The sequence below is a fragment of the Rhinolophus ferrumequinum genome, chromosome 13, assembly GCF_004115265.2.
Source record: "Rhinolophus ferrumequinum isolate MPI-CBG mRhiFer1 chromosome 13, mRhiFer1_v1.p, whole genome shotgun sequence".
NCBI classification, from domain to species: Eukaryota; Metazoa; Chordata; class Mammalia; order Chiroptera; family Rhinolophidae; genus Rhinolophus; species Rhinolophus ferrumequinum.
The window spans coordinates 51,278,076-51,303,537 of NC_046296.1; the positions used below are offsets into that span (position 1 = coordinate 51,278,076).

At 41.8% G+C, this 25,462-nt stretch overlaps 1 protein-coding gene across 1 annotated transcript in view; it reads left to right on the forward strand.

Moving 5' to 3' along the window:
- Nucleotides 1–8,153: 8,153 nt before the first annotated feature.
- The window catches only part of ALK (ALK receptor tyrosine kinase), a 646,243-nt gene continuing 628,934 nt past the window's right edge, over nucleotides 8,154–25,462 (forward strand). The window contains exon 1 of the mRNA XM_033125413.1: nucleotides 8,154–9,755. Coding sequence (XP_032981304.1) covers nucleotides 9,089–9,755 — 667 coding nt within the window. The 5' untranslated portion in view covers nucleotides 8,154–9,088. The remainder of the gene's footprint in view (nucleotides 9,756–25,462) is intronic.

Consider the following 25,462-nt stretch of genomic DNA (forward strand, 5'->3'; position numbering starts at 1 on the left):
AGTTATTAATACATTATTTTTATACAAAGAAACTTAAGAATCTAAAGAAATTAAGTGCAAACAGATTTACGAGTTATAGAATTAATCAGAGTCATGGACTAAGATTGATGTACATGAATATTTGTCACAGAAATATTTATAACCTCAAAGACTTGAAAACAACCCACATATCCAAAAACAGATATTGGTTAAACAAATCATGGTACATCTATACATTGTAATTCTATGCAGCCATTAAAAATCATAAATCTTTAGAATGTCCTGTGATATGGGAAAATGCTCACAATCTAATGTTAAGTTAAAAAAATACAGCAGGATATAACTGCAAATTGTACTAATTTAAAACAATACTGGAAGGAAATATACCAAAATTTCGATCATTGTTTTTGGGTGATGAGATTCTGGGTTTTTTAAATTTTGTTTAAATATATTTTTGAATTTTCCAAATTTTCTGTAATTAATATGTATCACTGTTATAATCATAAAGAAAATGCTATAAAAGAAAAAAATGGAAAAGATTTATTCCCAGGCCTATGAGGGATGTGTAGCTTATGTCGCAGGTACTGCTAAAACAGTGAAATGTTTTTGATGGTTACCCTGCCCCTGGCTACTGAGTGACGTGGTCTGTAGTGAGGAACCCTGCCCTGGGGTGTTTGGGCATTGGTGGGGCCAGCTGTGGTGGCTTGGCCTGCAATGGTATGGCTTGGCTGGGCAAGCAGCTAAAGGGGAGATTGAGGAAGCTGGTGAACTTGAAGGAGAGGTAGTGTATTCGTTATCTATTGCTACACAAAATATTAACCCAAATTTAGCAACTTAAAATAACAATAAGCATTTCATTTCCCAGATTATATGAGTCAAGAATTTGACTTAGCTGGGTGGTTTTGGCTCAGGGTCTCTTATGACATTACAGTCAAGGTATCAGCTGGGGCTGCAGGGATCTGAAGGCATCTGAAGGCTTGATTGGGGCTGGGTGATCCACTTCCAAGGTGACTTATTCACATGCCTAGAAAGTTAGGGCTGGCTATTGGTAGGAGTCCTTTGTTCCTTGCCATATGGACTTCTCCCTGAGGCTTATTGAATATCCTTATAACATGGCAGCTGGCTTCCCCCAGAGCAAATGATCCAAGAAAGCCACAATGTCTTTTATGACCATGCTCAAAAGTCATACAGTATCATTTCCACATATCCTATTGGTGACACCAGTCAGTCCTATTCAGTGTGGGAGGGCAATTCACAAGGGTGCAAATGTAAGGGGATGGGGCCATCTTTGAGGCTGGTTACCACTGGTGGACACTTACTGGTCAAAGTAATGGGCAAGACTCCAGAGCTTGGCTAGTGTCCAATGGTCAAGAATCCTGGACTGGTGGTAGGTTTCAGGGTCTGTTTTGCCGAGTGGGGACTATTTGGGCCTTAATGGGCCTGCTAAGCCACTGGAGCTATCAGGCATGGTTTACAACTTAGAAAGGAGAAGGCGGTATAGATGAGGCTCTTCCCTCTTGAAATTAGATGACTCTCCCTGTTTATAGGACTGCTGTCATGTGTTGAGGACCCAAGTATTCATCACTGGTATTATAACTTTGCATCTTGGTTGCTTTGGATCAGCGTGATGTAACTTTATTTCTCATAAATCCTTGAAATAGCTGCAAAATAGGAACATTGCAGGTCCAACTTGCTTCTTATGTGGAAACCTACTATACGCAGAGATCATATCAGATTACGTGTCCAGATTTATGGCTTTGAGAATATCGTTCTTGTAAGCCTAGGTTTCCCTAGTGATGGCCAAGTCCACCTGGGTGCTCCATTCACACTCATCCAATTGAAAGCAGAGGACTCTAGACTTGGTCTTCATGGCATAAAACAAGCCAGTCCTGGATAGCAGGGTGAGTAGTTCTGGGGTCAGAGTCTCCTGAGCTTAGAGAACAGTATGTAGGTAGGACCTATTCAAGGAGGCAGTGCCAGGAAGGACCAGTGAGAGGGAAAGGGCAAGTCCCCAGCTTGTCTCAGTTAGATTTTCCAGGAGCAAAGTCCATCCCAAATTTGCCCAACAACCGAGGTATTAATTTAAAGCCACAGATCTGAAGAAAACCATCAGTCCTCAGGAAAGGGGGCATTCTAGTGCCCCACGATTACCATGACACAGATGCCAGTTCCACAGTCTCTTTGCTTCCTAGTTGAAATTTTGGAGAAGGAAGCTGATGAGCTCAACCTAACCTGGGGATTGTCCTCTCTAGAGTCCAATGTTCGTCACTGGTCTAATCAGCCATGGCCCTGGCCTGTATGTAATTAGTGATGCTCCCTCTTGGCTGCGGGCCCAGTCAGAAGGGGGAAAAGGAAGAAACACGGGCATCTCTAGTTCACATCCCTGGGAAAGAAAACTGGGAGCTAGTGTGTACACACCTAGGCCCACAAGGGATTGGCCTCAGGGAAGCCAGTCAGTGGGAAGCAGACTTCAGAGTAGGGTATTGCCTGGAGGGGATGTCCTGTAAGAACATGGCTAAGCCCAGCCTTTTAGGAAATTAGGGGTATGGTGTGGCTTGGTCACCGGGGCAAGACAAAACTGGCAGTTATGTGAAATAGGATTCAAAGTGAGAGGATGGTTAGCATGAGTCAACTGATGCTGAGCCTTCTGCTCTTCATTTTTCCTAAGTAGAATCAAGAATCAAGATTGGTCTCCGAACTGGGTAGGGCTCAGTCGAAGGGATTCAGTCAGCTCTGAGTCTGGATAAGAGAAAGGCAGGGATTGAGGACCAGGCAGGACACAGATGTGAAATGATGGATCGGATAGGACTTACTAGTGGCAACTGTCTGTCATTTTGATCATTAAGAGAACTGGAGCAAGTCAATTAGATGTAATCCCTCGCTTAGAGATTGACTTGCCTACTGTCTGTCTGATCTATCACGTAGACAAGGCAAGGCTCTCCTTGATGCCACAGGCCAGCGCACGGACCCGTGTTGGCTGAAAGTCAGAAAGAACTGAATGAAATGGATACTGTGCTTTGGTGTGTAGCTCTTTAGGAGGACTTTCGAGAAGATTATATTGATAAACAAATCATCCCAAAGTTTTACTTCCATCTTCCTCAGCTGAAAAGAATATTTAAAAAGACAAGGAAATACCAGGATAGCAGCAGGTGATAAGACCAACACATGGGACTTACAGTAATAGCCCCTGTCCTTTTCCCTAATGCACCGAGCTTCGCGCTTCGCAAACAAACACAGGGACTGCTGCGAAATACATAGTGAACTGTTTGCTTTGATCTCTCTTGTTGTTTCTCTTCTCTTCAGTAAACATGAGATTGTTTATAGTTTCTGGGAGAGAGCTGTCACTGTCTGGTGTTCAAAGGGCTTTTTCTGTGGCTGTGTGGCTTCTCATTTGCCTTGGGGGAATGAAAGTAGGCTGAGCTCTTTCGTTGTCTGCATGATGATATCCTGATGATATAGCACTGACAGACTGTGCTGATGGTATCTGGGCTCCCCACTGGGCTTCCCAATGGATCCCAGGGGAACTAACATTTTCTTCAGGGAACTCCAGTCTTCTAGACCTCTCCTGCTGTAAGTCATTTAATGCAACACTTGCACGTTTTCTCCTTCTTTGGGAGTCAGTATGGCTCTTTGCTAGATATTTTTGACTGTCTACCTTGTGGGCCCTTTCATGAAAGGTTAGGACCATGTGGATATTTCTAAGCAGAGTTGTGATTGGAAATAAGACATGCCATTTCCAGGCTGGAGTATTTAGTTGTTGGTGTAAGACTCTCCAAGTTCTCAATAGTGGTTGCTCCAGCAGCATGGATCTCTAAATGATTTTGGTGATTAGAGTCCTCTACTCACCTGAAAATGGGTATGGACTATGAGAAGAATATATTTCATTGTTTTTAAGCTACTGAGATTTGGGGTTTTGTTTGTTTGTGGGTTTTTTTTGTTGTTGTTATTACAACATAACCTGGCTATCCTGACTGATACACTTTCTTTATCAAATTCTATTATTGTAGGAGTCAAATTATGTTATTATTTATTATACAAAACCATTAGAAGTCATTCATTAAAAAAATTACCCACAATTCTGCCACCTCAATGGTTTTCAATATTTTCCCCCAGGTGTTTATATTTGTAATTTTTGCTTAGTTGTAGCATAGGCAGGAATTCAATTTTATATCCTGGGTTATTTCATTTAATTTTATCCAGGCCTTATGATGGTAGGGACCTTGACTGTTTTATTCACCACAGTATCTCTCATTGGCACCTTATGCAAAGCTAAGCACGTAGTAGGTACCTAATAAATAATGGCTGAATTAATAACTTTAACTGCTTTATTCTTAGCATGGTGATTATTAGAAGATACCTTATGCATGACTGGTTGGCAATTTGCAGGTTATAGATTCTGAGCTCAGGTTTGTCTAGTGGCAGAGACATATTTTTTTAAAGAAGTCTTTGTTGTATTTTTCCTTTGTCTAGCATTAGATCCAGGCTTTTTTCCTGGATCCAATGGAAGTTCCTACTCTCCTTCTAGTATCTGTCGACTCTAATCTCCAGTCTTGGATGAGACCTTTTGGCCACTTGGAGAATCTCTCACAGAATTTCAGAGTGGACATGAGTCTTAAAGACTATACTTGGTCTTTCTTCTAATTTAATACATGAGCCCAGAGAAATCAAGGGTTTTTCCAAATTCATAGAGCCTCTGAGAAGCAAGCTTGTGATTAAAATCCAGTTTCCTGAACACAAAGCCACGATTCACGTGCATGTGTCTTCTGGGTCCCAGTTCCTGCTCTTGGCTCAGGGTAAGCTATTCAGGTTGTCGATTTCCAAATGTCATAGCAGTAAGTATCTTCTAACGTCTAGCTTCAGCTCAACCTCCTTCTTTTTCTCCGGCCTTTCTTTTTTCTCCTTTCTCCTTCTGCTTCCTCTAATTCTTTCTTTCCCTTTTCCTCCTCCTACCTGATCATCCGAATGCCTCACTTAATTAACCCTGTAGGTCTCAGTCAGATTTTGAAGTTGCGGGATGTGTTTTGCCTTAAGTCACACTGCCCGAATTTGAAATGCTGTTTTTACTATTGCTTTCCTCAGAGAGAATTCCGATGCCTCCTTCACTGAGCTGTCCTCTGCTCCACTTCCAGGAATTGGGGTTGTCCTCAGGAGGGTCTTGGTGCTCTCAGTGTCCAACCTGGCCCTTCCCTCTCCTAGGACATTGTCTCCTCCCTTCCTCCCTTTCCAACTTAACTGTCCAAGCCGTCGGCAAGGGATCCAGAGCAGCCCACTCACTAACTGTGTCTCCAGCGCTGCCCTCCCTGCCACCCCCTCCCCTATATCTTTCCTTTTGAGTTGGGCTCTGAGTTTCTTCCTCCGTTCACCTCTGCCCAGCTCAATCTATTCCACCCACTCAATTATCTCTCTTGTGAGTTTGCCCAGAATTTGCAAGCATGAAATTCTTAGTCAGATATCCAGGTTCTAGTAATTTAACACATCTTGTTACCTGTGTAGTCTTGTTGTTAGGAAGTTACCCTCTGTGAGCTTCTGTTTGTGATTGGTAAAATAGAGATATTATTACTTCCCCTCATAGTGTTACTGTGACTATTAAATGAGAAAATGCATGATAATTATTTTGAACTATGCTGGCCCATAGTAAGTATACAAAACGTGTTAGCTATCACTTCTACTCACACCTTTGATCTTTCTGTCTCTATTTCACTCACTCGCTCTTGACTGTGCTTTCTCATCTCCCATCCTCTAGATGGCAATGATGTAGGATGGAATTGTTAAAATTATAGCTATCTGCACGAGGAAAAGGCCTCATTTGTTCGAGTGGGATGTGTAAATTTTGGAGGAAAAGAATCACTGGTTTGAATTCCAACTCTGTGATTACTTGCTGTTTGACCTTGGACAAATTATTTTGCCTCCTTGACCCTTAACTGTTTTGTCTCTGTAATGGAAATAATAACATATTTTCTCCCCAAAGGCTACTGTGTGGTGTGACACACACACACACACACACACACACACACACACACACACACTTCTACAGATGCATATGTATAGTGATCGATACACTATTAAAATTCATTCCTGCTTCCTTTTTTAAATTAACAAGTGGGGAACATTTTTGAGATTCGGTGAGATTTAATCTACAGTAAGAAGCACTTGTCCTTCCTTGGGGGAAATTTGAGAGAATTTAGAAAAGCATGAGAATTAATGGAGACCCCTGTGTCCACTAGGTGCAAAGGCAGTGGGTCCAGGATGTGATCTGGGAGAATGTGAAACCCTGGCTCATCTGAAGTTTCAGGTCTCTGCAGCCCTCTAGTGGCCACTGATTGTAGCAGAAGATCCATAGTGACTGACAAATTACTGGAGTCAATTTGACGTTGGACAAGAATTATACAGAGAATAAGGGGTGGCGTGGGGATTGAAACGGCCTACATTTTAGTCTTTTTACCATTTCAATAGAAAATTGTTCTTCCATCTGTGTGCACGCCAGTGAAATCTGATGAAAATCCAAATATATATATTCACATACTAGGGAAGTATCAACCTCTATATCCTTTTTTTCCTCTTCTCTTTCTCTCTCTCTCTCCATGACTTCCTTGACCTAGGTTGGAGAATCATTTTTTCTCCTTGAGTCATATCATTCTTTGTCCTTCAACTCGTAAAGTCAATGTACCCAGTTTGAGTTCCAGGGAGTCTGGTTGCCTGTCAAGTTAAGAGAGTTGCCAAACATGAAGCCAAGAGCAAGTCACTCCGAGAATCAATATTTTTCTGTGATTAGGTCTTCCAGTTGCCAAAGTCAATATGACAATTCTTGAAAAACCCCAGCCTGGAAGAGCAGGGGGGCCCTGCTTAGCCACCACCTCCCACGCGGCGACGCACATGTTTACTGCAGCCTTCTGCGGCTCAGTGAGTGAGATTCAGCTCCACTCTGTCCTCTGACTCTGAGGAAGCGCCTTTGCTACTGGCCAGAAGCAAGAGGGATTTGTATGAACCAAACAAACCAAACCAGACAAACCAAAGTAGCTTTGTCTGCAGTTCTTTGTCTGCAGTTTATAACCAGTTGTTATAAACACAGACATTATCTGAGTTCTGTATTGACAGTTTGGAGAGAGAAGAAGGGAAAGAGAGACCAGAGGTGCAGTCCTTATTTTACAGGTAAAAAAAACAAAACAAACCAAAACAAACAAACAAACGCCTGTGGCTGGGAATTCTCACTCCCAAGGCTGTGAGCAAGAGTGTTGGATCATTATTCCTTCCAGCTAAGTCACCGCTGTATCTTCTTGACCTGTTCCTCCTGGAAGCCAATGGCAGAGCGGTGCTTAAGAGTGCATGAGGAAGGGCTTGGCAGGCACGTCATATGATTATGTGACCCCAGGAAAATTAAGTAAGATCTTTGCGACCCAATTTCCTCCTCTCTAAATCTAGAATTTACAATATTTGCCTTGTGGAGACTAAAAGAGGTGACACATGTAAGCACTATTTTGAGAAAACGCTGGGGGACTAGCAGGTCTGAAACGTGTTTGTTGTCCTGAAGAACTCTGGGAGATCACTGCCACTCCCCACCTTCCACCCAGCCAACTTTCCCTGTGTAGATGGTGGGACCGCAAGGTGCCCAGGAATGCGTGCAAATAATGGACGGATCGGAGGAGAGTCTGTCTCAGGGCCCTAATCCAAGCTGTCCTCGGATTTGGCAATGTCGCGCTGCCCCTCCTCCCTAACCGTCGCCTCCAGTTTTATTCCACAGCCGGATTTTCCGAAATCGGAGCAGTTTAATCTCTTAAATGCATAATTAGGGAGAATGGTTGATTGCAAAGGCCTCTTCCAGTTCTCCCATTTATTTAAAACACACTCCTGTTCACACAGCAGAGAAATAGGGCAGGAAATCTGGGGGAAGGAAAGGCAGGAGAAGGGAGAGGGATGGAGGGAAGGCGGGGCGGGCTCTCTGCTTTTATCAATGAATGCCGAGGCCTCTGCAGATTTGCATAGGAGCCGACATCTCCACGCAGTTGGTTGGCTGATGCAAGCGGGGCGGGGCGGGCCTGCGTGGGTCTGGCAGCCGCGGGGAGTTGGCGTTCGAGCCCCGCCCCCGCCGCGTCCCCACCCCCTCCTGGCGCGCGCTCGCGCCTCCGCCAGCTGCAAGTGGCGGGCGCCCAGGCAGATGCGATCCAGTGGCTCCGGGTTTGGCAAGGGCGGTAGCAGCTGGCACCTCCCGCCGCCCCTGTCCGGAGGGTCGCGGGGCACAGAGGCGCCTTCCGGGCGCCCTCCAGCCAGCCACCCGAAGCCCCGGGGGGTGCTGCTGGGTGAGGAGGGGGCAGCCAGATATCCGGCTTTTCTGCCCTGAATGCTTTCACTCCAACGCTGCCGCCGGGGCCGCTTTGGTGCCTGAGAACTCTGAGGAGACAGGCGCGAGAGGAGAGCAAGGACACTGCAAACTTGCACCGCGGCTGTCTGAGCCTCCGTTTCATAGAGCAGAGGCCCAGTTTAAGCCCAGAAGTTTAGCGAGTAGTGCAACCGGAAGACTTCCCGCTGCAGAGGGTCGTAGGAGGGTGAGTAAGAAGGCAGTCCCCGCCCTCGGTTACCCTACACCGCCCCCCAGACAAGGGGCGAGAAGCTCAGAGCAGCTGAAAGGAGGGCAGCAGGCGGCCAGGACAGCAGACCACAGCTCGGAACCACCGTTCCCAGCTGGAAAGTTGCAGAGGATTCGAGGCCGCTCCGGAGCAGACAGACCACAGCTCAGGCCTGGGGGCAGGAGAGGACGGTACCTAATCACCATCGCTGTTCAACTATAGTAGTTTCTCTCTTTCCGGAGCGCAGCGAGCTACAGACAGGAGCGCAGCACTCAGCGCGAGGCACAGGGTCCCATCTGCCTAGCCCAATGTGCTTCAGGGTCTCGATACAACCCTGAGCCTCGATTTATTGAGACTCCTGCTCGCCTCCTTGCAGTTGGAGGAAAGCGAGAGAATCGAGTGCATGCACAGTTCTCCAGAAATCAGGTGGAAGGAGCGTTTCAGGACCAAGGACTGTTTGGAGCCCCTTCTCATTAGGGGGGAAGCAAAGGGCGAGGCTGGATCTGGGAGAGTCCGGAGACTAGTACAGAAAACCTTTCTCTGGCGGGATGGGGACCTTGGGACTGCTTTGGCTGCTGCTGCCCCTGCTTTCCACGGCAGCCTCAGGCTCCGGGACCAGGATGGGGACCGGCCAGCGCGTGGGCTCACCGGCCGGAGGACCAGCGGTGCAGCCCCGGGAGCCGCTGAGCTACTCGCGCCTGCAGAGGAAGAGCCTGGCGGTGGATTTCGTGGTGCCCTCGCTCTTCCGTGTCTATGCCCGGGAGCTGCTGCTGCCGTCGCCGTCTGCGAGGGCTGGAGGGTCGGAGGCGCGCGGCTCGCTGGCTCTAGACTGTGCCCCATTGCTTAGGCTGGTTGGGTCACCACCTGGTGTGTCCTGGACACCAGGAGCCAGCTCGCCAGCCCCGGCACCGACGCTGTCCAGGGTGCTGAAGGGTGGCTCGGTTCGCAAGCTTAGGCGCGCCAAACAGTTGGTGCTGGAGCTGGGAGAGGAGGCAATCCTCGAGGGCTGCGTGGGGCCCCCAGAGGAGGCGTCTGCGGGGCTGCTCCAGTTCAACCTCAGCGAGCTGTTCAGCTGGTGGATTCACCACGGCGAAGGGCGGCTGAGGATCCGCCTGATGCCTGAGAAGAAGGCGTCGGAAGTGGGCAGAGAGGGAAAGCTGTCTGCGGCGATTCGTGCTTCCCAGCCCCGCCTTCTCTTCCAGATCTTCGGGACCGGTGAGCAGCTCCCGCCTGAGCTTGTCGGGATTTGGTTTTTTAGACACATCAGTTTGCAACCAGTGTCAACTATATCCTGTTCCAAAACCTCAGCCTCTGATTCTTTGCCCTCTTTCCTCCTTCCACAAACCTCCTCCCCCAGTTAGACCATATTTCTTATTTTCTCCACGAATGCAGTTATTCTCCAAGGGTCTTCTTGCTTCTTTAGCAGCCAAGTTGGGAGAAAAGTTTCCTTCTCTTGGCAGAATCCTTCCTTGTACTAACACAGGGTCCCAGCCAAAATTGGATACCCTTCTTTGGAGGTCCCTGGGGCAGCTGAAATGCTCCTATCCCAAGGTTAGTTCTAGATCTCAAAACTATTGCCCTTCATCCCTTTCCCTTGTTTCTCTTTCTGGCCACCACAGATTTGGATAATGTGGTACACTTTCTTAGGGAATATAGAATTCCTCGCTATATTGTTGAATTCCACCCATCTGTTTCCTTCAAATGTTGGGTTACCTAGGGTTACTGCCTCTTCTTCATTAATTCATCCTGTTCTCCCTACCGCCAACCATCTGCTGCTCACTCTTAGACTCTTGTTCTTTCTCTCAGATGTCATTTGGAGAGTCCCAGAAGAACTAAGGGACGGGACAGGACAGTGATGTGAAGAGAGGAAGCAAAGTTGCTAAGATGGTCTTCTTTTTGGGGAGTCACAGTGAAGTCAGAGAGAGACAGTAGTTGGTTTCCCTTGCTTCCCCTGCCCCCTGCCTTCCCTCCAATTCTTAGCTTGACTGTCCGCAGCAGCAGCTCTGGATAACTCTTTCTGGCAGGCCTGTTTCACTGCAGAGCTCTCTGCTGGAGACTCCTGAAATGAGGTTTCTGTTTCATTTACTCTCTCATTTTCTTCTCATATTCACTGAGTTTGTGTGTGTATGAGTGTGTGTGCGTGTGCGTGTGTGTGTGTGTGTGGAGGCACTTCCTACTAACTCTTCCCATAGTATCCTTTGACTGGAAAACCAGGTGGTTTTGAATGGATGGTTCTCTTGTAAGACCACTGGGGAAAGACTTGTGAATAAAATGTACAATGTAAATGAATGAGAAAGCAGAGAAAAGAAACCATGTCTTTTAAAAGCCTACTCTAATTCCATTGAGCAAACCCAGCATCTGTCATATCATTCTCATCTTCAGAAATAAATGAAATTCTCATGCTCCACTGGTTACTAAAGCTGAGTATTAATTGGATGGAAAGCATGGGGAAAGCCCACTGTAGAGACACAAGTATCTCCCCCACACACCCAGTGCTGTCATGCAGCAGAGATATTCAGAAGCTGCAGTTCCTCAGGCATTGCATGGTAAACATACTGGTATGTGATCCCCAAGGAAAACAGAGTCTGGACGCATATTCCATTGGTGACATTGGCACCTAAAATGACCCCTTTGTGTTCAGTGTTGGACTATGTATTAATCCATAATAAGAGGCAGGGTCTGATGACTTTCATAGCGCCTTCTGTGAACTGAGATAGGAGACCAATAGTGTTGTCTCTCCACAGATACTTTTGTACAGAACAGCTGTGCTTTAATGTCATCCTGGCTTCTGTGGTTTATACATGCAACATTCTCTTTTAGTGCCTAATGTTTTTGTAATGGATATAAAAATGACTTCTCTGGGAATGCGGATTTTTTCCACTTTGATGTCTAGGAGCATTTCTAGAGCTTTCCCATCACCTCCTGTTAAACGACCATAGGCCCTAGCAATCTAGATCAGCGATTGTCAGGTGTTGGTAACAGGCAAAAGTGGTCCTTTCTGCAGCCCTGAACTTGCCTGCTGTAAACAGGCAGGTTGCATGAAGCTATCAGTGGGTATCTTTGCAAGAGTCACATGTTTCATGCCTTTGAAGAATATCCTCTAGTCGAGCCTTAGATAAGAAGTTGAAGCTGCAGAATGGGGGAGTTTCCTGCAGAGAGGAGTGTGCTTTGAGGGAAGCACTGTCAGCATCCCAAGTTCTCCCTCAGCCCCACAGTCCATTTGGCAGCTGGACCAAGCCCTTATGCATCATTTGACACGTCTAGCAATCCTGGTTTCCGAAAGAGCCAGGATTCTGCCACTAAAAGGCTAGAAAATTTGGCCAAGCATTTTTCAGCAGAATTGGGATCAAATGATAATTGATGAGATCAAATAAGACACTAAGTATAACTGGATGAGCTCCCCATGACCTCCGCAGAGACAGACAGCTTATTGAAAAGCACTTCGGGGCTTGTGGTGATCACACTTGAACAGGCTGGGCTCTCCTGCTTTGAGCCCTGTGCTGTCTTCAGTGAGGCAGCCAGCCATGCATGACTAGCCTCTTGCCTTACCTCTGCCTCCTCAGCCTCATTCAGATACAATATCCACTGCAGACCTCCCCATGGAGGGAGTCCACATACCCTGCTGTACCATGTTTCAGGTTTGGGGCAACATATAGCACTGTGGTTGCATTCATTTTCTTGTATGAAAATTCAGGCTTAGGTTTTCTCACTTGGATTGATTTTGCTATTTATCATGTTTGAGGAAATGGGTTTATTCTTTTTATATAGGCTGTGATTTATAAAAGAGACATTTAACTCTTTTGTGGCATAGGATCTTCAAGTACACAAAAGGAAAATAGGCACAACTCAGTGTATTTTTCCCTGCTTCTTCCCAAGTGACTGGTAGCCTTGTCTAGAGGGGCCCACCCATGCTGATGGGTCTATCTGTGGGGAGGAAAAAGGAGAGGATGGGTGTTCCGGTGAAGGGCCTGGAGCAGCCCATTTTTCTCACTGAAGATAACTTCCTAAATCTGAGTAGAACTATTACTGGGGGCGTAGTAAAAATGGAAAAGTACCCACTCAGGACAGAGTAATACCTTTGTACTGCTTGTGGTTTGGGTTGTCTTGAGAGGACAAAAGGATGTCTGAGAGGCCTGATAAAGCATGACATGCTACTGTTTTTTTCTTTGTGGGTTGCTTTCACTCATCAATGGGATCAGCGTTTCAAAGTCTGAGGCAGCTCTCCAGGGCATCCATTCATGGACAAGAGGTAAAGAAGCAATTGGTGGGACAGTGCAAATGGTAGTGCACCATCCTGGGACAGCCCAAACCTCAGAAGAGACGTCCGCGTGGAGGCCACCACATTGCTCACAGCTCCACTTGGCAGCCTGTTTTATAGATGTTTTAACGTCTTGCTCTGCCACCTGCCAGGAAGGGGCTTAGGGGATGATGACCTGTGGGATAGGAAAGCATGTTTCCCTGCAAGCGCCCCACCCCTTCCCGCTCTAGGAAAGTGGGTATATGATGGGGGATTTTACATGTGCTCTGGAGAGGCCTGAGCGATTTACAGTAGATGTCTGCAATGTGGGACACTGGAGCTTTGACCTCACATACCTGTCCGTCCCTTCCCGCTTCGTTGCTGGAGAGGGAAAGAGAGTGAAGGAAGACAGAGAAGAAATTGGAGCTCCCAGAAGGGATAGCAGTTATTGGAGGTAAATTGGGAGAATTGGAACAAGTCCAGAGAAGAGCTGATTTAAGAGTTGAAAGGACTGATTTATGGTGAAAGATGAAAAGAATTAAATACATGTATGGCTGGCTTAAATGGCGATGCAGAGAAGGCTATGGTAACAATCCACAGGTCTCTGAAGAGGGAGAGGGGCAGTAAAGGAGGAGTTATTTAGTGTGGTCCGTAGAAGTAACAGGATGAAACTTGCAGAAGGAAACTTCAGGTTGGATATCAGGGAAACCTTATTTTCTGAAATTGATCCTCCTGTACTATGGAATGGAATTCTAAGGGATCAAAGAGTAAGGTGAGATGTGGGTCAGATAAGCCACAGAATTCATAATTAATCAGTTCTGTATTTTCAAATGTTAAGAAGCCACCGTAGGCAGGAAAGCTGGGATGGGGGACAGTGGCAAGAATCAGGATATTTGGAGATACAACTTTATTTCTTTCAGTTTTATTTATTTTTTTAAATCTTTTTATGTTTCAATTATAGTCGACATACAATATTATACTAGTTTCAGATGTACAACATAGTGATTAGACATCTATGTAACTTACAAAGTTATCACCCCAGTGGGATACAACTCTTGAGAGCCTTTGGGTGTTGATATTTCCAGGGGAAAAAAGAAGAGAATTGCATTGCATATGTATCTTTGAAGTTGGTATGGCATACTTATAAGAAGATTGCTAATAAAAAAATTATTTTGAAATTACTGGGTTTATTCTTTTCTGCTCCCAAATTAAACACAGAGTATTTCTCTGGGGTGTTATCTGTATATCCAGTGGGGGGAGGCACACTCACCAGAGCATTATGCATCGAAGACACATCTGTAGGTCTGTGCATAACCTCGTCGTTGGGCGGGCGGAAGACACCTGGGTCTTGAGAAGATGAGACCAAGTCCAGATGTGGTGGACATATATCCCTATTGTCTTGCCTACATTTCAGGAAGTTAGACCTTGACCCTCGTTGTCTTGGAAATAACCTGCTTTTCACCACCACTGGTCACCCACAGTCAAGACCCACAGTTGTCTTGGAAATGGGGTGGGGGATGTTATTCCAGAAAAGAGACAGAGAAAAAAGGTAGCTATCTGAAAACACTGTGAAATGCTGGGAATACATATGGCTATTTGAAAGGTGAAGGTCATCTAAATCCAATTGATCCTCTCACAGATTTACAAAAGAGAAAGAAGGAAAACCTATGAGGGGTTTTTATGTGGGGAGGAAAGTGTCATCATTAGTAAAAATGAATGTCTTTCTAAGGACGTGTGTGTGCTGAAGGTCAGGAAGGATTGGCCTGCAGGTTGGAGAAGGGGAGAGGGAGAGAAGGGTCAGCAGACCTTGCAATCCCTTGCCGCTCTTAGGATTCCTGCCTGATAACCTCACTTCATAGGAATTTGCCCAGCCTGACGCATAAGGACATTGTGCCTTTCTTTATAACCATTATTCATGTCCTGCTACAGTTGTATGGAACTTTACAATTTAGAAAGCCCTTTCATATTTATTATTTTTACGAATCCTATTTGTTTTTGTTTTAGTTTATAAATGGAGTAACTGAAGTCTAGATGTTTGCTAATACTTTTACGAGGTCATGCAGGTAGAAAGTGGTCGACATGGAAACTTTCATTTATGTGTTGAGAGGTTATGCAATGCTGGGTACTGGGCTAGGTACTGACTCGGACCACAGATCCCCTTTCCTTCAAATCAGGGGGTCATCTCAAGGTGCCAATTACAACTAAGACATGTGAATAGATGAAAAGCTTTACATTATCTTTGTTAGAAGGCCATGCGACAAATAGGTGGGGTTTAATAGCCATGACTTAGAAGTGTTTCTGAAAATCTTTGAGGCCCACTTTTATTATTGGAAAAATGGGGATAGTAATACTTCCTATCTTCAGGTGTAGTCATGGAGAGTAAATTACATGATACATGCAGATCCTTCTCCCAGTGCCTGAAACATAATAAAGTCCTCCATCAATATGAACCACGTGGTTTTTCCTAGCAGCAGCAACACGCAGCGATGCATATACATTTTAGTCTATTTGAATGGTGCCATCTGGAGTTGCACAGTCCTTATTCGTGCCCATATGTGGCAACCCTGGCAGCAGCAGTTGTGATACTGTGGGCTCCCCTTGCAATTAACTTCTAATTTCTAAGAGATGAGAGGTGGGATTCGGTGGAAATGGAGAGATTGACTGGGGTGGTAATTTGTACTTTCTTGCCATGGGAGGTCTGTCTTTCCAAGAAATGTGGTTGAGAAGCAGGATTGAGGTGTGGCATTTAATTCATATCTATCAACTTGTATCTTCTTGTAGGTCTTTTGACCTTGGATTCAGTCCAAAGACAGGGACTATTTTCACAGTCCAATTCTTTTTTCTTCTATAGAAAGAAACCAAGCCTTAACTTTATGAAAGTATGAAATCTAATGCTGAGGAAGAACAAGATAGAGGCATTACAGAAGAGTAGTTTTCAGATAGTGGATCTTTCCTGAGAGTGATCTGTGCAGTTCAAGCCCCTCCAAGCTCTGAGAGGTGCTGGGCCACAGGCTTCTGGTAACTCCTTTGTTGTAATTGGCTGTGCTCTTTCCTTACATTTCTAGCCTCACCTTTCGTTGTCAAGTGGAAGGCAGGAGAGAGGTACCAATCCTTTAATGGGCATGAGCCCATTGAGAACAGTTCAACCTTTGAGATTTCATGGAGACACACAGCCCAGGGACTTGAGTGGGAGGCTGCCTCAGGAAAGTGCCTCATCCTAAGGAGTCTGTTAAGCACTTTCTAGGTGATGTTTTTTAATGAGCCATAGCGGACCGTTGCCTCCAAAAGAAGCACATGGTCATCACCTGTGCTTGGGAGTTGATGAAGAATAGGGCATGTTCACCGCTCCGAGTCAGTTCTCCTTCCGTCACCATATACAGAGGGTGCCAAACAAAATGTATGTACATTTTAAGAAAGGAAAACAAAAGCTGTATTAAAATTGTAATACAATGAATGACGCTAGCATTCATTTGATTAATGCCATCTTTTGAGCGAACATCATACAACACATTGATACCATAATTCAATTCCACTTTGAAAAGTAATACATAGATAACATCTCTTCAAAAGTGTACATTTTTTTGGCACCCTGGGTATTTGACCCCCTTTCTCTCCTTCTACCACCCCCCTCCCTTTGTACCCCCGGTAACCACCAAACCGTTGTCTTTGTCTATGAGTTTTTGTTTGTTCGTTTGTTGCTGTCAATTTTATATCCCATACACACAATGCAATATATAGATGATATATTATAGAAATGTACACTTGAAACCTGTATAATTTTACTAATATCACCCCAATAAATTTAATAAAAATTAATAATTACCCCAAAAAAGAATAGGGCATGTTGGTGAGGGTGGTTATAGGTGTCCGGGAGTCACATGGACAGAGCTGTGAGTAAAGCTGTCAATGCCTTCTTCCTTCGAGCCATCGCTTGGTCCTCTGGTCTAGGATGCGGTCAGTGATTCTTAACCTAGTGACGACCTGGCTCTTCCACACAGGTCACGATGTGAGGAAGGAGCAGTTAAAACAAGAGTGTTGGCCTGATGCTGAGGTAGTGAGGAGGTGGGAGGTATCCCAGCACCTTTTTTGGTGACTCAGATTCCTCAAAAGAACTTTTTTTTCTTCAGTGAATCTTGTGATGAATTTTCCAGCGGGGCCGTTTGGAGCTTGGGTTCTTTCCCTGGAAAATTCTATCAGAATCACTTGATGATATAATGTAAGCATTCCAAAAAGTGGGAGGCCCCAGCCTGGACAGAGGGAGAGTTCTGAGGGGCAGATATACCCAACCACTTCTTTAATGATGAGTCCTTTTTCCTTGAGGCTTACCTTTGTGGCTAAGTAACAACAGGTGCATGGAAAGGTAGACAGTCAGAATTCTCTGGAGTAAGGAAAAGGTTAAAGGGAAGGGATGAACCACAAAGGAAATCTAAGCAACCTTAAAGGCAAAGGAAGTCAAAAGGAAAATTGAAGCCATTGACTGTGTTTTTCTTTTTCTCTTATTTACCTTTTATTCAGTTTTCATTGGAATATGGCTCATGGGCTTGGGCATGGGCAGGTCTCCTTTATGTATCTTTTCCACATTCTCAGCTCAGATAATTGAGGTTAAGTGTTCTGTGGCAGAAAGGACACTAGGTTAGGAGCTAGAAGACTTAGATTCTATTATGATATTTGCCTTTTATTAGCTTTGAAATCTTATGCAGCTCCCTTAACCTTGTTGAGCCTCTGGGTCTTTGTTCCTAAAGGAGATAATATATTATAGAACTTGTGTTGACTACTACTTCATGACATCTCTAGAGCATTGGATGAGGTAATCTGTGTGAAAGGCTCCAGTCTGGATTATTCAGAAATAAATAAATAAGGCAGGAGAAGAATGAATATACAAGATCATGAAAAGTACTGAGATTCTGCTTCATCCAATCATGGTTTCAACCAACCCGTGGCTTTAGGAGCAGCAGTACAAGGTTCCAGACTTTGAGGCGGTCTTGGGTTCAGTTAAGAGCCCAGCAGCCCCGAAAAGGGGTTATGTGGCCCCTCCCCAAGGTTTCTCAAAATGTGTTTTTTTCACTGGGTTCATTTTTCCCAATTTCAGAATTTTTATGGAAATGAATCTCTGGTAGTGGGACATACCGTGTTTCCCCCAAAATAAGACCTAGCCAGACCATCAGCTCTAATGTGTCTTTTGGAGCAAAAATTAATATAAGACCCGTTATGATATGATATGATATTATTATATTATATTATAAGACCCGGTCTTATATTATAGTAAAATAAGACGGGGTCTTATATTAATTTTTGCTCCAAAAGACACATTAGAGCCAATGGCCCATTTAGGTCTTATTTTCCGGGAAACATGGTAGGAACGTGTGTTTTAACATCAGAAAATGATTTTTTAAAAAACATTGAGGGATGACAAATGCAATAAAGTGCATTAAAGGCATTAATCTTGTTTACAGCTTGATGATAATTCTCACATGCAACATCCATATATCACCGGCCAGATAAAAATACAGAACATTTCTAGTATCCCAGAAAGTTCCCTCCTGTCCTTTTCCAGTCTGTATCCATGACCACCCAAGGCAACCATCCTTCTGATTTCCTTGTCATCAGTTAGTAGTGCTTATTTTTGAACTTCGTGTAGGTGGAATCATACCATGTGTACTCTCGTGTCTGGCTTCTTTTATTAAACATGATTTCTGTGGGAGTCATCAACGTCATTGTCTGTACCAGTATTCTTTCCTTTCTTTCTTTCTTTCTTTTTTTTTTTTATTGCTGTGTTGTGTTCCTTTATGTGAATATGACACAATTTATTTATCTGTTTTCCTTCCAAGGAATTGGATGTGTGGGAAATCAAAAGTAAAAGAGGCTATTCCAAGTAATGGGTAGCATAAGTTCTAGATCTGGAGTTGAAGCCCTGCTCTACCACTCACTGGCCCAAGGCTATTTATTTTGTGTATTTGAACTTCAGTTTTCTTATTTGTAAAGTGAGAAAGATAATTCCCATCTCCCAGGGTTACTGTGATAATTAAATGGGATAAGGCAGGTAGTAGGCCCCGACACACTTTTGGTACTCAACAAGTGTTATTTTTTCCCTCAGTTGTTGATGATATTTCTTTTCCTTGGTGGCTAGAATGGATCCTTCAAAAATTTCCTGAAGCAGGGAATGGGAACATTTTTATAAGTAGGGTCATTAATTCACAGAGGGAAAAGTAACAGCCAAGGACCATGTAAATTACATATATTAATAATAATTTTAATAAATACTTTTAATTATAAATAAATAAAATAATTTTAATAAAACACAAATGTTTCTTACACTAAGTTTTAGAATTAACAAAGAAGCTATTCAATAGATAAATGAAAAATTAAAAAAACTCTTTGGTCTTACATTCAGATCAATTAAAGAAGAGAGAAAAAAGTGTAGAGGAGACAGAAAAAGATGGACAGAAATACAACTGTATTTAAGAGAGACAAAAATGACTGAGAATGACAGAGATATAAGTGGAGAAACAGAGAAGAATGTGTAAGAAGAGGCAAACCAGGAAAATAGAAGGCAGGAATTATCTCCTGGATACTGAGATGCAAAGATACAGAAAAAGAGACCAAAGAGTGAGAGAAAGAGAATGGGGGAGAACACTTGATTACGTTTTGATCTGGAAGGATTCTGACCTGGTGTCAAAATCTGCACTCTGAAATTATGACCAACATTGTTTTTTTTCCAATTTCATTGATATATAATTCGCCTACAATAAATGCACCTATTTTAAGTGTACAGTTTGATTTGTTTGAGAAATACAAACCTGTGTACCCACCACCCTAATTAGGGTATAGAACATTTCTATCAACTACCAGTGGTCCTTCCTGACCTTTTGCAATAAACCTCCTGTATGTCCTGCTCTAGGCAATTTCTGATCACAATAGATTAGTTTTGTCTGTTCTGGAGGTTCATGTAAATGGAATCAGTATATTCTTATTTGTGTCTGGCTTCTTCCACTTAGAATAACTCTTATGATTTATTTGTGCTGAGTGTATTAGTTTGCTCCTTTTTATGCTGAATCGTATTTCATTGTGTGATTATACCCACACTTTTTTTTTTTTCCAACCATTCATCTGTTGATGGACATTTAGGTTGTTTCCAGTTTGGGGCTTTCATGAATAAAGCTGTTTTGAACATTTTGTGTACAAGTCATTTTGTGGACATATGTTGTCAGTTCTCTTAAATCCATTATGGAATTGCTGGACTGTATGATAAATGCATGCTTAACTTTACAAGAAATTGATGAACTGTTTTTCCAAGTAGTTATACCACTTCCTCCTCCCAACAGTAATGTATGAAAGTTCTGTTTGATCCATATCCTTGGGAATACTTGGTATTGTCAAAATATGGTGGTATCTCGTTGTATTTTTAATTTCTTTCTTTATATTGGTTATCTAATATTGCATAAGAAATCAGCTTAAAAGTTAGTGGCTCAAAATAACAACAACAACAACAACAATAATGATGATGATAATAATTTATTACCTTTTATAGTTTCTGTGAGTTACGAATTTAGGAACAGTTTTACTGGGTGTTTTTTGTGTGGTCTCTCATGAGACTGCAGTCAGATGTCAGCCATCACTGCAGTCATCTTAAAGATTGACTAGGGCTGCAGGGTCTACTTATAAGGTGCCTTACTGGCATGGTTGGCAAGCTGATGATGCTGGCTATTTGTGGGAGGTCTCAGTTCTTCTCCAGGTAGTCCTCTCCACAGGGCTGATGAAACATTCTTGTGTCATGGTGTCTGGCTTCCTTCAGAGTGAGCATCTATTGAGATGATTATATGATCTTTCTTTTCTTCTTTCTTTCTTTCTTTTCATCTTCCTTTCTTTCTCTCCTTTTTTTCCTCCTTCTTTCCCCCCCTCCCTTCTTTCTTTTGTAAATATGATGAATTACAGTGTTTGAATTTCAAATGTTGAATTAGCTTTACATTCCCAGGATAAGCCCACGTGGTCATGATGTATTATCCTTTTTGCATATTGCTGTATCAGCTCACTAATATCTCACTGAGGATTTCTGCATCTTTTATTCATAAGGATTATTGGTCTGTAGTTTTCTTGTCTTTGACAGGATTTAGGGTCTGGGTAATGCTGGGCTCATAAAATGAGTTGGGAAGTGCTCCGTCTTCTTCTCATTTTCATGGAAGAGAATTGTAATTTTTCTTGAATTTTTGTTTAGTAGAATTTGCCACTGAAGCCAACTTGGCCTGGTATAATCTTTGTTGGAAAGTTGTAAATTACTAATTAGATTTATTTTATAATAATTATAGGATGATTCAGATTATCTGTTTCTTTTTTAGGGAACTGTAGCAGTTTGTACTCTTCAAGAAGTTGGTTAATTTCATCTAAGTTGTTGAATAGGTTAAGTTGTTTGTAATATCTTCTGATTGCCTTTTGATGTCTGTAGGGTCCACAGTGATGTCTCCTCTTTCATACTTGACATCACTAATTTGCATCATCTATCTCTTTTTATGGTCATTCTGCCTAGAGGTTTACCAATTTTATTGATTTTTTTTAATTAAAGTTTATTGGCGTGACAATTGTTAGTAAAGTTACATAGATTTCAGGTGTACAATTCTGTATTACATCATCTATAAATCCCATTGTGTGTTCACCACCCAGAGTCAGTTAGGATTTTTTTCTTTTTTAAAAATAGCTTTCTGTGACATCAATTTCTTTTTTTCCCCTAATTTCAATTTCATTGATTTCCACTCTTTTATTTTTTTTATTACCTTTCCTTCATTTTGTTTGCCTTGGGTTTAATTTGCACTTCTTGTTTCTAGTTTCTTAAGGTGAAATCATAGATCATTGATTTGATATCTTTCTTCTTTTCTAATACAAGTATGTAATGCAAAAATTTTCCTTCAATAACTGCTTTAGCTGCATTGTACAAATTTCATTATGTTTTAATGAAATTTCATTTACATTCAACAGAAATGTTTTCTAATTTTTCATTTGGCTTTCTCTTTGACCCTTGGTTATTTATGTGTGTTTTATTTTTGGATATTTGGGCATTTTCCAAATATCTTTCTCATTGATTTCTAGTTTAATTCTGATATCTCCTGAGAACATACTTGGTTTGATTTCAGTTATTTAAAACGTTTTAAGGTTTTTTTTTTATGGTTCAGAATGTGGTCTATCTTGCTGAACATTTCATGCACTCCGAAAATGTTCATGAAAAGAACATTTTTTCTGATGTTGTTGGGTGGAGTGTTCACTCAATGTTAAATTAGGTCAATTTGGTTAATAGTGTTGTTCCGGTCTTTTGTATCCTTATTGATTTTCTGTCTGTTACATGTATTACCAATAGAGGAGTGCTAAAGTCTCCACGTTTTTATTTTGCCTATTTGTCCTTTCAATTCTGTCATATTTTGCTTCATGTATTTTGAATTATTAGGTGCCTACCCATTAGGATTGATTCTTCTCTTGATGATTTGACTCTCTTATTATTGTGTAATATCTTTTTATCCCTGGTGATATTCATATTTTGAAGTATATTTTTATTGATATTAATATACCCACTCAGGTTTCTTTTGATTAGTGCTTGCATGGTATATTTGTTCCATCCCTTTACTTTTAATTTATGTTTTTATATTTAAGGTGAGTTCCTTGTAGAAAACATACCATTGGATCTTGTGTGATTTAAAAAAATTCAATCTGATAATCTTTGTCTTTAATTACTTAATCTGTTAGGCCACTTGTAATGTTATAATCAGTGTGTTGGATTTTGGTCTACCATTTTATTATTCGTTTCTTTTGTTTGTCTCCCTGGTTTTTGTTCTTCTCTTGCTTCTTTTCTGACATCTTTTGGGTTATTTGAATTTTTTTTACTATTCAGTTTTAATATCTATTGAGGTTTTTCTTTGCTATATCTGTTTGTATTATTATTTTAACTATTATAGTGGTTGCTCTACTGATTACACACAAACACAGTTTTACTGTCAACTTTGAGTTGACATTTTACTACTTCAAGTAAAATATAGAAACCTTACAACCCTATATGTCCCTTTACCCTTCCCCTTTATATATAGTTGTCATATGTGTTATAGCTACATAATTAAAAACTCTGTATTGCTTTCAGCAGTTACACATATTTTAAATAATTTAAGAAGAGAAAAATAGTCCTTTATATTTATCCAAATACATACCATTTTTCTTGTTCTTCCTTCTTTCCAGAAATTTCAGTTTTCTCTATTTTTATTTTTATTTTCTTTAAATAAATGCAAAAGAGCATTTATTTTAGAGCAGGTCTGCTGGCAACAAATCCTCTTAGTTTTCTTTATATGAGAAATGTCCTTATTTCACCTATATTTCTGAAGTGTATTTTTTGCCGGACACAGAATTCTGGGTTGAATTTTCTTTCCTTTCTTTTCTTCTCTGCTTTTCTCTTTTTTCTTTTTTCTTTCCTTCCCTTCCTTTCCCTTCCCTTCCCTTCCCTTCCCTTCCCTTCCCTTCCCTTCCCTTCCCCTTCCCTTCCCCTTCTTCCCTTCCCTTCCCTTCCTTTCCCTTCCTTTTCTCTTCACACTTTAAGAATGCTTTACCTCTGTCCTTCATAGTTTCCGGATGGAGCATTCTGCCATTAAATTGTTCTTTCCTATATGTAGTTGTTTTCAAGATTTCTTTGTCTTGGTTCTCAGTAGTTTGATTAGGACTAGTCAAGCATGGTTTTATTTGACTTTATCCTGTTTGCAGTTTATTGAGATTCTTGAATCTGTAAGTTGTCTTTCATGAAATGTGGGGAGTTCTCAGGCATTCTTTTTTTTTCTTTTCTTTTTTTCTTTCCTGCACAGTGTCTTTCTCCCCTCTTCTGGGACTTCCAATTACACAACTATTAGACCTTTTTGATATTGTCTCACAAGTTCTTGAGGGTCTGCTAATTTATTTTTTTCAATTTTTTTTCTCTCTGTTCTGCAGATTGGATAGTTTCCATGATCTATCCTCAAGTTTACTGATTCCTTTGTTTCTGTTTGCTATAATTTTTGATTTTAGATATTATCTTTAAGTTTAAAATTTCTGTTTTCAAAAATAATTCTATTTACCTTAGAAGTGCCTTTCCATTTTATTTCCAGAATGTTTACTTTTACCTCATGGAATACAGTTATAATAGATAGCTTCCGTAAAGTCTTTGTCTGATAATCCCAATGTATGAATCAGCTTGTTATTGACATTTGTTGATTGTCTTTCCCCTGAAGAATTGGTCACATTTTTTTTTTGTGTGTGTGTGTGTGTGTATCTTTTTCTTTCTTTTTGTATATTGAGTAATTTTAGATTGTATGCAGGAATTTTCAAAAGTTAATTTGTTTGGTCTCAGACTTGGGTGTGGTTTAAACCTTATTTTTGTTTGTTTGTTTGTTTGTTTTTTCTTAAAGCCTTTGTTTGCTGCTTTGAGTCTGTCCATGCATGTGCTGCTCAGAGATGAGCTGGGGCCCTGGGTTAGTTTTTTCACATAATTAGCATATTTCCTACTATAGCTCTCTCTCTTCCTTGGGATTCTCCCTGAACTCAGTTTTACCTACCTGTACAACTTTCGCACAGTTTTGCCAGTAGAGTTGTTCTCAAATAAAACAGAGACAGAATAAGGACAAACAAAACAGGGAGTCTCTTCATACTCTTTGGCCTGAGGGGGCCCCTTTTTTCAGTTCTTTGGCCTGAAAGGTATGGTTTCCAACAGAGTTTCTATAAGCATTTTGGCTGCTGACATTGCCAGCTATGCTGACTCTGTTGAGGACGCACCATCATGAGATAGAGAAAAAAGAGAAGAAAAAACAAAGGAATGGAGATTTTCCTCCATACTGTGTAGATAACAGGGCTCCTTTTCCTGGTCTTTTTTTCTGGAAAGAAAAGATTTTTCTGGGCATTTTCACTGTCTATCTGTGGCCCCACCATCACAGCTTTGCTGGGTGCTTGCATTTGGCTCATTGCTGTGCAGGAGAAAAGCGGTGAAAATGGAAAACTCACGTCCATGTGGGTTGCTTTTCCATGTTTTGACTCTTCCTCAGTATCTCTAGTTTTATTCACTTTGCAGAATCCCTTCATAGTGGGTTTCTTTTTCTCTTCTTTTTTCTCTTTTTTTTTTGTATTTTGTCCCCAGTTTTTTGGTTGTAAGCAGCAGGATAAATAGGATTCAGTGGGTTTACTCCATCTTGCTGCACTGGAAGTCCCTTTTTCCTTTGTGAATCAAAGTTTCCATCAACAGTATTTTTCTTTCAGTCTTTAATATTTAACCGTTGTGCCATTCTTCTGTACTTAAATCCTTTCAGCTCTTGTTTGCTGAAAGTGTCTTTATTTTGCTTTCATTTCTGAAGACAATTTTCACTGGATATACTTTCTGATTGATAGCACTTTAATGATGTTGTTACATTGTTACATGGTTTGCATTGTTTCTGATCAGACGTTGGATGTTTCTTTATTTATGTTTCCCATATGTCTTCCTCCGCCCTGCCACTCCCATGACTGCATAAGGATTTTGTGTTTATCATGGGATTTCAGCAATTTAGTTATGATGTGCCCTTATAGTTGTGTGTGTGTGCTTCACCTTTGTTGAGAGGTTTTTTGTTCTGTGGGTTATAATTTTCATCACATTACTAAAATTTTCACATATTTTTCTGCTTTCCTTTTTCTAGATATTTAATTAAAATTATATTGTACTATT